Source organism: Somniosus microcephalus, chromosome 1 (genome assembly GCF_052327205.1).
Source record: "Somniosus microcephalus isolate GS21.2 chromosome 1, FLI_Smic_1.0, whole genome shotgun sequence".
NCBI lineage: Eukaryota > Metazoa > Chordata > Chondrichthyes > Squaliformes > Somniosidae > Somniosus > Somniosus microcephalus.
Window position 1 is genome coordinate 191,265,604 of NC_140987.1, and position 12,498 is coordinate 191,278,101.

Genomic DNA, 12,498 nt, shown 5'->3' on the forward strand with positions numbered 1-12,498 from the left:
ATTGTTCTAGGAGATTTTAATTACTAACTCATTGCGGCAGGGATGAAGTAAACGGACAAAAGGGATTGTAATTCCTGCAATGTGTGCAGGAATCAGCAACAACAAGTTGCATTTATATACTGACTTTAACGTAATAAAACATCTCAAGTGCTTCACAGGAGCGCTATCAGGAAAAAAATGACACCGCGCCACATAGAGATATTGGGACAGATGATCAAAAGCTTGGTCAGAGGTAGGTTTTAAGGAGCATCTTAACGTAGGAGAGAGAGGTAGAGGCAGAAAGGTTTAGGGAGGGAATTCCAGAGCTTGGGGCTCGGCAGCTGAAGGCATGGCTGCCAATGGTGGGGCGATGGAAATCGGGGATGCACTAGAAGCCAGAATTGGAGGAGCGCAGAGATCGTCAGCAAATGTGAGGCGGCACATTTTGGTAAAGAAAATAAGGGGGGAAAGTTGGGTAATGTGGAAGAGCTGAGGGATTTGGGGGAAGGGGAGGTTTCAGGCTCAAGACATTAAAAGCAGCACCTCAAGTTGAAGAGGCCATGAAAGAGCTAATAGAATACTGGGTTTTATGGAAAGAGGTATTGAATATAAAAGTTGAGATGTAATGATTATAATCTATATAAAACCTTAGTAAGACCACAGTTGGAGCATTGCTGTATGCAGTTTTGGGTTCCACACTATAGGAAGGATGTTAAGGCAATGGAGAGGTTACAGTGCAGATTCACTAGGAACCTGTCTGGTATGAGGAAAAAGCGCTGGGGGCTAATCTTGCCAACCTCCTCCCTGTTCCACTCACCCCTCCCAGCGCTGACCCCGTGGATTCTGCTAGTGAATTGGTGATCACCGCCCCTCTCCGCATCTCCTTCAGTTTCTACGCTTTCAACGTCCGTTCACTTGTGGACAAGACCCTTGCCACCCATGAACTTATTATGGTTGATTGCATCAACATCATGGCTTTGATTGAAACCTGGCTGAGGGGTGATGACACCTTCCCCCTTAAGGAAGCTTCCCTGCCTGGCAGTACCTTCCACCACTTGCCTTGCCCAAACCGCTGCTGTGGTGGTGTAGCCTTTATCACCAAATTGCACCATGGCCTGTTCCCCTACTCCTCTGGCACTTTCTCCTCCTTTGAGCACCTCACCTTGTTCCATCCCTCTTGCGCCTCATTTAAAATCCTCGTTCTCTACTGCCCATCCAAGTACCATGCCAAGATTCTCACCGAGGTATCTTCTTGCTTTCCTCCCTCAGCCTCTGCATGGAGCGACTTCTCATCCTCTGTGATTTCGACCTCCATCTCAACTCATCATGCTCTCTCTCCTGAGTTCACTGCCCTCCTATCCTCCCTAAATCTCTCCCTCCATATAAAATCCCCTACCCATATTTATGGCCACCCCCTTGACCTCGCTATCTCACATGGCCTCACTACTCCCATTGTATTAATCACTGATTTGTCACACTGCTTGTCCGACATCCAGTACTTGATGAACTGAAATTTCCTCCAACTAAATATTGGGAAGACCGAAGCCATTGTCTTTGGTCCATGCCACAAACTCTGTTCCCTAGCTACCGACTACAGCCCTCTCCCCAGCTGCTGTTTGAGGCTGAACCAGACCACCCCCGCTTCAGTTCATCTGCTGAAATCTTCATCCAGACTTTTGCTACCTCTAGACTTAACTATTCCAATGCTTTCCTGGACGGCTTGCCAACGTTCACTCTACATAAACTTGAGCTGATCCAAAACTCTGCTGCCTGTATCCTAACCCACACCAAGTTCCTTTCACCGATTGACCCTGTGTTCACTGACATACATTGACTCCCGGTCCGCCTCAATTTTAAAATTCTCATCCTTGTTTTCAACTCCCTCCATGGCCTCGCCCCTCCCTATCTCTGTAACCTCCTCCAGTCCTACAAGTCTTTGAGAACTCTGCGCTCCTCCAATTCTGGCCTCTTGCGCATCCCCGATTTTAATTACTCCACTACTGGCAGCCGTGCCTTCAGCTGCCTAGGCCCTAAGCTCTGAAATTCCCTCCCTAAATCTCTCCGCCTCTCTACCTTTCTCCTCCTTTAAGAAGCTCCTTTTTATAAAAAAAAAAAAAAACCTACCCCTCTGTCCAAGCTTTTGGTCACCTGTCTTAATATATCCTTGTGGTTTGGTGTCAAATTTTGTTTGATAAAGCTCCTGTGAAGCGCTTTGAAACGTTTCATTACGTTAAAGGTGCTTTATAAATGCAAGTTGTTGGTGGTGGTAATAGTAGTAGTATGGTGATTTGATGCAGGCGTTTAAAATTCTTAAGGAATGGGACAGGGTAGATGGAAACCGACTGTTTCCAGTAGTTGAGGGCTAAAGAACAAGGGGCCATAGATACAAAATTAACTAAGAAATTTAGCTCAGAGAGCAAAATAAAGTTATTTTTTTTACACTCTGAAATGCAACACTGGAGTTAGTGATTGAAACAGAAACCATGTCAACGTTTAACAATAGGTCAGATAGGTGGTTGAAGGAAAGAATGAAGGGATACAACAACAGGGCAGGCACATGAGGTTATGACTAATGCTCCTGTGGCAGAGAAGCACTGACACGGACTGGTTGGGCCAGACGACCTGTTTCTGTGTTATAATTTCTATATAATATTTTTATTCTGTCTTCTCTGGGAAGGAACCAGCTTCTCCGCCCTGGAGCTATGCCAATGTGGACAGGGAATGTTAGGTGGGTGCTAGCTGGTTTGCAGTATTACGAATATTCAAATTGTCTTGGGGACTGCTTTCACTGTGATTCTCCCAATGGAGGCCTGGTCTTCAAGTATGTGGAGGATGCTTTATGAAGAGAATGAAGGAGGTTCCACAAATCCTCCTTTATTGCTGTTTTAAGAATTCTTTCAACACTATGTAAATTGAAATTCCTTTTACTACAATGCTGTGATTAGTAGTTTAAGGGTTAAAATGCTATAGATTTTTCTCTCCTTTTGTATCTTTATGGCCCCTGCTAATGCTGCTCTGTGACTGTCCAGCAGGGGTGAAGTGTCGCAGCAAGTAGCACAAGCCCAGGTAGGTTTTCTTTCCTTTACAATGAGCTGGGCACTGCCAACTGTGCTTGATTCTATGTCTGATGACCTGATTCTGATTAGCAACTTGCATATGGAACAGCATAGTTTGAATGTCAGCCATGAAACTTAAACATGTCAGACTTAAACTTGGATTTACCCCCACATGGTGAATTATTCAAAATTGAAAGAAAATATTGATTAATTAACACTACTGTTTTAAAGCATGCTGTATTCTATGTGCTTACCTATCTGAGTTAAACATGAGATTTTGTTAAGATTACATACAAGTGAATAAAATTTATTTTTTGTGTCTAGAGGGACAGTTAAGACATATAAAAACTGGAGAACCTTATGTATTCAATTATCATGAAGACTTGCACAGATGGAACCAGAAACGTTATGAAGCTCTTGGAGAAGTAAGTTTTTCTTTTTTATAATTTGGATTGTGAGATCTTTAGTGTATATGTTCATGATGACTGTTAAATATAGCAGAACATATGAGCACTGATTTTCTGAAATTGCCCTTCTAGTATGAAGCCTTCCCCACAGGCACAAATTGGGGAAACACATATTGGGAAATTGCAGGTGCGCTCCTCATGATTTCTATCCATTAATAATGGATGCAACGTCATGGGGAGTGCGCCTGTGATTTTCAGATACGAGGCTCTGCACTGGGTGCACGGATTTGGAGAATTAGCCCTGTCCAGAACATAAGATTAGCTTTGAATTCCAGAGGTGTCAAAGGTGGCAATAGGAAAATCTGCTAAACTATTCATTTCAAATGTCATGTGAAATTATCTGTATCCACTGCCTTTTCACCCTTGTTTTATTTACGGTGTGTTTAAATTCTCCTTGCATTACCTGGTATAATGTTCCTGTCATTACAAAATAGCATATCCTCCAATGCACAATGAATAACATTACCGTAGATATGCCAGTATCAGAATAAAATGGTCTATGGTTTAAAAAATCCTTTTGTCAGAAGCATAGTGAAAAGGTTGAACAGAAATGTTGTCTTAAAAAGACAGGAGCACAATTGATTTCACTCTTGGAATGACAGGTAGGTTGTACCATATGTATTATTCTGCTACTAAGGTAGATCTGTATTTAAGTAGTACTCTACCCTTAAGGCCTCACGTCTAATTGCTCTAAGTAAACACAGCCTGGAGTCGATGAGAGTTTAATTGCTGCTCTGTGAGGGAAGCTTACAGATTAGAACGTATTTGTAAGTTGCTGGCTTCAGATCAGGAAAGAGCAGCATGAATTTAAAAAAAAAATACTTTTGGCACTTTTAATATATTTGGCACTCCCGTGGCAGTGCATATGGTAAGTTGTAGAATGTGGTCTTTCTCTTGCATGTCTGCTGTCTTTGTGTCGATGTTTCTCTCTCTCTCTCTCTTCTGATTGTGTTTACTTTTTTTATCGTCTTCGCTCTCCCTCTGCTTTCTGCTTCCTGCTGTCTTTCTCTCCTTTCAGTTTCTCTCCGATCTTCCCTCGTGACCTCTTCGCGCTCATCTTGTCCATGAGACCCACCCTATTCCAACCAAACTGCTGACCACCCAACTTCCATTTCTGGTTCTGATGTTAGCTGACATTCTTAACAGTTCTCTCTCCTCGGGTACTGTCCCCCTTTCCCTCAAATCTGCTGTCATCACCCCTCTCCTCAAAAAAAAAAAACAAACCCTTGATTCCTCCGTCCTTGCTCCTGACTCTCTCCCAACTCTTACAACAGCACTTATGAAATCCCAACTGTCCAGCCTTTGGCCCTCCATTCACCATGACATTTCTGCAGCTACCGATCTGCTCAATCACACTCTCACCACCACCTTTGATGCCCTAGTCCCTACTAAAACAAGCACTCTCTCACCCTGGCCGTTCCCCCGGTACTGCTTTCATCTTCGCTCCCTTAAGTCCAAGGGACACAAACTTGAACGGATATGGCGGACAACTAGTTTAGCCATTCACCCAGACCTGGCTAGACCACATAAAGCATTATCGGGCCCTGCTCTCGTCTGCCAAAATTGCTCACTATTCCAGAATCATTCTGGAATGCAAAGATAAACCCTGGCTCCTATTCTCTATTGCTGACCGTCTTCTTAAACCCCTCTCCCCTGTCTCCTCCACCCTCACCTCCGATAACAAGTATGAGGAGCTCATGGACTTCTTTGTCTCTAAGATTGAGACCATCTGTTCAGCTCCCTTCCTTCCCCTAGCCCACTGGGCCAAACTTCCTCTAAGGTTCCCCCCTGCCCTAGCCCTGAACTCACATCTTTCTCCAGTTTCTCTCCGATCTCCCTATATGACCTCTCTCTGCTCATCTTGTCCAGGAGATCCACCTCCTGCTCCCTCAACTCTATTCCCACCAAACTGCTGACCACCCAACTTCCTTTTCTGGCTCCCATGTTAGCTGACATTGTTAACGGTTCTCTGTCCTCGGGTACTGTCCCCCTTTCCATCAAATCTGCTGTTATCACCCCGCTCCTCAAAAAACCAACCCTTGCAAACTACCTCCCCATCTCCAACCTCCCTTTCCTCTAACGTGTTATCGCCTCCCAAATCCGTGCCCACTTTCCCACAATTCCATGTTTGAATCCCTCCAATCAGTTTTCCGCACTTGCAACAGTACCGAAATGGGGCTCATTAAAGTCACAAATGATATTGTTTGTGACTGTGACAAAGGTAAACTATCCCGCCTCGCCCTTCTTGACTTGTCTGCAGCCTTTGACACAGTTGACCTCTCCCACACCTCTCCACTGTCGTCCAGCTGGGTGGGACTGCACTTGCCTGGTTCCATTCTTGTCTATCTAATCGTAGCCAGAGAATCACCTGCAATGGCTTCTCTTCCTGCTCCCGCATCGTTGCCTCTGGTGTCCCCCAAGGATCTATCCTTGGCCCCCTCCTATTTCTCATCTACATGTTGCCCCTTGGCAAAATCATCCAAAAACACAGCGTCAGTTTCCCCATGTACGCTGACGACACCCAGCTCTACCTCACTACCTCGTTTCTCGACTCCTCCACGGTCTCTAAATTGTCAGACTGCTTGTCCGACATCCAGTTCTGAATGAGCAGAAATTTTCTCCAATTAAATATTGGGAAGACCCATTGTTTTCGGACCCTGCCATAAACTCCGTTCCCTAGCCACCGACTCCATCCCTCTCCCTAACATCTGTCTGAGGCTGAATCACACTGTTTACAACCTTGGTGTCATATTTAACCCTGACATGAGCTTCCGACACACATCCGCTGCATAACAAAGACCGCCTACTTCTACCTCCGTAACTTTGCCCATGCCTCAGCTCATCTGCTGCTGAAACCCTCATCTGTGCCTTTGTTGCCTTTAGACTTGACTATTCCAACGCACTCTTAGCTGGCCTCCCACATTCTACCTTACGTAAACTTGAGGTCATCCAAATCTCGGCTGCCCGTGTCTTAACTCGCACCAAGTCCCGTTCGCCCGTCACTCCTGTGCTCGCTGACCTATATTGGCTCCCGGTTAAGCAGCGCTTCGATTTCAAAATTCTCATCCTTGTTTTCAAATCCCTCCATGGCCTCGCCCCTCCCTATCTCTGTAATCTCCTTCAGCCCCACAACCCCCGAGATAGCTGCACTCCTCTAATCCTGCCCTCTTGAGCATCCCTGATTAGAATCGCTCAACCATTGGTGGCCGCGCCTTCTGTTGCCTAGGCCCAAAGCTCTGGAATTCACTGCCTAAACCTCTCCGCCTCGCTACCTCTCTTTCCTCCTTTAAGACGCTCCTTAAAACCTACCTCTTTGACCTGCCCTAATTTCTCCTTATGTGGCTCGATATCAAATTTTTTGTCTTATAATACTCTTGTGAAGCTCCTTGAGATGTTTTACTACGTTAAAGGTGCTATATAAATACAAGTTGTTGTTGTTCCTTTCAGGTGGGCGATGGTGGGGAAAGGGCTGCAGGCTGTGTGTTTCTGTAAGGGTTGCAGAGAAAATCACGTGCTTCTCTCTCTAACCCTTCTTCCTACTACCCTTCACTCTATTTGTTACCCCTGCTCATTCCCAGTTTCCAGTGCAACCCTTGCCTTATCCCCTTTGAGCTGCATTAGCCTCCCCATCCCCTCGTTCTTTCTTTCTCTCTCTGCACTTTTATTCACCTCACCGTTAACCCTCCATCCACACCATCCTCAATGAGATCTGCTCCCACCAAGGACAGGAAGTAAGAGTCCAGACATTCCCTCACCCTCAACTTGTTTGCCCCCTTCCCTACCTTCCATTACTATCCGTTTCCCTCAAAGATGCTTTGTGTGCTTTTAAAATTGAACATACTTTTGTGTTTATTTTTAAAAAGGAACAAATTAGAATGAAGAATGACTGTGTATTTCTGTCTTGTTTAATGAGATCCACGAGAACCCTCATTGAGCACAGCATAGGCTTGGCAAAGCAAAGGATTTGATGCTTGATGGGTAGCATATAGTACAGCCTAGTCAAAGTATCAAGCATCATTGCTGCATGTTCCATAACTTTGTTGTATAATAAGATGACAACATGGACAACCTAGATGGGGATGTCTGTGAGCTTCGTTAAGGAGACCGCTTACAGGAGAGGCAGTGGGACAGCACATCAGATGCACATTCTCACCAAAGGAAACACTAGAAACGCAAATACTAGTCGCGCCGATCAAATTTTGGGAAATAAAATTTGATGCCGCTTCAGTTTACTGTGTCCAGAGTGTGACCTTGGTATGGGTAGCATCAAGTGTCAAATGGTATGCTTGGTAGTTTGGTAGGCTTTGGAAAATATGTAGCTATGGGGCATTTGACTGCATAGTGAAGATGCAAGGAGAACTGTTCATGCAAGAATGTCAGTGGTGTAATTATGAGAAGGTCTGCTTAATCAGAGCTAGCTGAATTACTCTTGTGGATGGCAATTGTGTGTTACATCGCCTCTGCCACAGCACTGAAATAGCCCTAATCAAAGTCACAAATGACATCCTCTGTGAATGTGACTGAGGAACACTATTTCTTTCCCTGTTTCTTATCCTCTCTGCAGCCTTTGACGTGTGCGGCCACACCATCCTCCTCAACACTGTCTCCTCCATTGTCCAGCTTAGTGGGGCTGCCCTTGCTTGTTTCCACTCTTACTTATCCAATCTTAGCCAGAGCATCTATGGCAATGGCTTCACTTCCTACCCCTGCACCAGTGCCTCTGGAATCCCCTAAGGATCTATCTTTGACCACCCTCTTGTTCCTCATCTACATGCTGCCCCTTGGTGACAATCCGAAGACCTGGGGTCAGGGTCCACCTGCACACTGACAGCATCCAGCTCTATCTCTTCACCACCTCTCTCGACCCTTTTGCTTCTATTTGTTCGATATACAGTTCTGGATGAACCACAATTTCCTCCAGTTAAAAATTATCTATTAACCTGCCACAAACATTACCCTTGCCACTAATTTCAACCCCCCCACCCCCTCCCCAGCCACTGTCTCGGGTTGAACTAGACTGTTTGCAACCTTGGTGTCCTATTTGACCAGGAGTTAAATTTCCAACCCCATATGCTCTCCATCACAAAGACCAATTACTTTTACCTCTGACATTGCCTGGCCCTGCCCCGCCTCTTCCTCAACCCACCTGCTGCCTAAACCCATACTTTGTCATCTCCGGACTTGACTTTTTAAAAATTAATTCTTGGATGTAGATATATTTGGTAAAGCTGGCATTTCTTGCCCATTCCTAGTTACACTGATAAGGTGGTGGTGGACCTTCTACTTGAACCACTGCAACTTTGTAGCAATTTCATATAACTGAGTGGCTTGCTAGGTCACTTCAGGGGAGTTAAGAGTCAACTACTTGGGTGTGGGACTGGAGTCACACATAAGCCAGAGTGGGTAAGCATGACAGTGTTTCCTTCCATAAAGAACATTAGTGAACCAGTTGTATTTTTACGACAATCTGAACATTTCGTGGTCATTTTTACTGATACCAGCATCCTGCTTCCTCTACAGTTTATCTTCCTTGGAAAATAGTTATCTCCTCGCCTCGTGTGCTGTCTTCTGCAAAACTAGTGGAACATAATGGCCTGGCTGTCAGCGTTCGCCGTCATTACCCCTCTGAAACTGACTGCAACTTCAGGATTTAGCGCATGCGCATCTAAACGCTGAAATCCTGAAGTTGCGGTCAGTTTTTCACTGCTCTGACATAGGCTGTGCTGTGAAACTCCCGCCCCCCCCCCCCCCCCCCCCAATAGCCATAAATCAGTGGAACTGATGAAAACTTAAGCTTTTCTGTGCTAATATTGCTGTTAAATACACCATTAAATGTTAAGCCTTGTTGGAATACTGCTAAAGAAACATTCTTGCCCTGAAAAACTAATTTTTATATTTGTGGAATGTCAAATTTCTCCATTATGATAACATTTACACATTTTAAAAAACTAATTTAAAAAAAAAAAAAAAAGTTTGTTCATGATATTTCAGCTTCTACCCCAATCTTTATTTTGCACTCTAACATTTTTAAAAAGTGAGGATAAAAGCTGCTTTTTATTTCCTGGCTTGCTGTCTCAGAATTCTTCAATGTGATCGGCTGTTTATACAACTTGATGATGTCACTGCTGCATCACGCCAGGAATCCCCTATTCACAATTCACAATCAATTATACGTTGAGAAATCTCAAGTGTTCACCACAGATTGTGGGCAGCTTTCTTCGAGGTCAGCGGCGATCGCCTTTGCTTCACCGCTGACCACAAATTATGGGCCATTGAGTACTTGCCATTGGTGGTATGGCACACACTGATGCTCATGGGGGTTTTCATGAGGGCTGTGATGAGAAACATACATCCAGCAGGTATGGAATGAGTTGTCAGGGTGAGCGGGAGTTGCTGAGAAAGGAAAATGCTGAAGAGTTTACCTTCATGCATAGTGGGAAGCTATCCAAGTACTGTGAAGTTGTGTGCATGGGAGGGAACTGTGTTGCAATAAGGTGTGGTGTGATCCCTTATCATTACTTTCCTGGTAAGATCACTAAACTTCTAATACTACAGCCAAAACAACTGTTCTGTGCTGCTAGCACTGACGGTATCAGTCACCTCTTGCAAAACAAGGTTAGACACCCTTTGGTCCACCTGTGGCCATCAGCAGGAAAGAGGACTTTCCTCTGCTGCTTTGCAGAAGAGAATGGCAATTGCCTCTCCTTTGAAATGGGCTGCCCTGTTGCCGCCATGACTACTGGAAGATATATTTCAGATTTTACCGCAGCACTTGTCAATTCTTCCCTTTTAAATTGTTGCAGGCCTGAGCTGGGAACAGGCTTCCAACTTCCTGATATTCTACTTCAACAGTTTCTCTCCAAGATATCTAGGGCTGCCTCTAATTTTATTCTTGGAGTGTGGGAGACACTGACATTCTACCTGCTGGCGTACCGATATTCTGACCTACCGTTATGGTGGACCACCTTCTTGAACTGCTACAGACATGTGCTGATGGTGCTTCCACAAAAGTGTTACGTGGGGAATTGCAGTATATTGATCCAGCAATGTTGCAGGAATGGCGATATATATCCAAGACAGGATGCTGTGTGACTGTGTTACCGAAGCATTGCTACTGTTGTCTATCTTGGTGGTAGAGGTCACAGGGGAGGGAAATGCTATCGAAATAATCTTGGTGAATTGCTGCATCCTGTGGCAGAGGAAAGAGGTCCTCTCAGTTGTTTGGAAGGAGGTGATGAATAATGTTGCATGATAATGGTTTGGTGGGCAATAGTAGGCATTGCTATTGTTCGCAGAACCTAGAAAAGCAGATTGGTTCAGTATAATTCATGTCTAGTTCCTGCAAGAATTACAATGTGCTAGGATCGAGGGCTGGAGTGATCAGCCCAATGCTGCAGCTAAAAAATGCAACTGTACTTGAAATGATTTCAAATAATTTGGTGAAAGTCCAATCCTTTTACATGGATTGTGAAGCAGGTCTGGGGGGGTGGGGGGCGGTGTTGTGCTTTGATAGATTTGGGGATGGGTCTGAAGTATTGCAGTAATGTGTAATATGAATGTTATAATATTTAATGTATAGTACTGCAGTAACGGAGAGTGTGAACATATGGTAGCTTGGGGGAAATGCGAGATTTGATTTACGAGGTGATCCTTGATGTCGGATGGTAGTGGGTAGTTAACAAGGTTCAGCAATAGAGAGGCAGTCCCAAGTTGTGACAGCAATGTCGAGGAAGTCCCAGGGTCTGCAGTAGTGGCGGGGGAGGGACGTACCCACCAAAGCAGCGCTGGGGAAGGGTCCAGCGTGTGGGGTATTGAGAATTCTAGGGTGCGGCAGAACTGGGTGGGTGGGGAGTGGCAGGATCTGACATCTGGTAGCACTTGGGTAGTTGTCAGGATCTGGCATAATCTGGAGACACTGCAACACTTGGAGAGGAAGAGGCCCCAGTGTATCAGAGCGTTGATTTGGGGCTGGGGGTATCAGGGTCTCAGTATTGAGCATGGAGGGTCCTGGAGTGTGTTAGCAGTGGAAATGGGATCCTGGGTCTAGTTGTACTGGCAGCAAGTAGGTCTGGGAACATTAGTGAGGGATGGGCTCATGATGTCTGGCACAAGGAAGTGGGTAGGGAGTTCTAAGTCTTGGAGCAGGAGGAGGTGTGTTCCAGCATCAGAACATGCTGGATCTGGGAGTAGTGGGAATGGTGTTCCAAAATCTGGGAGCATGGAGGTTGGGTGCATTGGTGGGTGGTGGTGGTGGCGGTTGTGGATGGGGAAGAGTGATCTGAAGGTCCCGTTGAGGTGGAATGGAATCTGGCACCATGTGGAGGGGAACAAGAGTTTGGCAGCATTGAAGGGGAGGCTAGGGTCTGGCAACAGTAAAGAAAGTGAGAGCCCAGAAGAATCTGGATTGATCTGCTGTGGACTGTTCTGGGCTTTTGGATGCCTCTGCAGCTGGTTCACAGGTGCTGGCCCAGTTCCCAGCCGGAAGCCAGCTTTAATGTCAAAAAACACTTAATGCAGTTGTTGCTGACTGCATATTTGTTCTATAACACAGCGGTAATTAATTAGAATGTTTGCAATGGGATAATACAGGTGGTGCAATTAGCTTCTCAGAGATGAAGCTAATTATAAACAAATACAGGTGATGCCATTACCCTGCTCTACTTATCTGAAAAGTTTTCAAAATTAAATTGAGTTTAAAAATATCCTCTCAATTGAGCATTCTAGGTTAATAAACAGGGAAAGAAAATACGTACTTTACAATTGCATGATTAAATCTGTTTCTCTAATAGCTACTACAGCTGCTCCCCTTCTTTGTGCCTGTCTCTGTCTCTAACTCACTCTCATGCTGTTTTAAAAAAAATAAATTATTAACTTTGCTAAATAAAGCTTTTAAATTTAATCTCTAGCTTTTCTTTAAATCATTTTCAAACTTATTGACCAGCCTTTCATATAATTTTGAAATTTGCCTTGCACTTTTTAAAAATATTTTTTTCTGT

The 12,498-nt window shown here is 44.8% G+C and overlaps 1 protein-coding gene across 9 annotated transcripts in view; it reads left to right on the forward strand.

Moving 5' to 3' along the window:
• arb2a (ARB2 cotranscriptional regulator A) overlaps positions 1 to 12,498 on the forward strand; it is an 846,111-nt gene that overhangs the window by 43,597 nt on the left and 790,016 nt on the right. For all 9 annotated transcript variants that reach the window (XM_085988820.1, XM_085988880.1, XM_085988811.1 and 6 more), the window contains one exon: positions 3,360 to 3,460. In XM_085988820.1, coding sequence (XP_085844946.1) covers positions 3,360 to 3,460 — 101 coding nt within the window. The remainder of the gene's footprint in view (positions 1 to 3,359; positions 3,461 to 12,498) is intronic.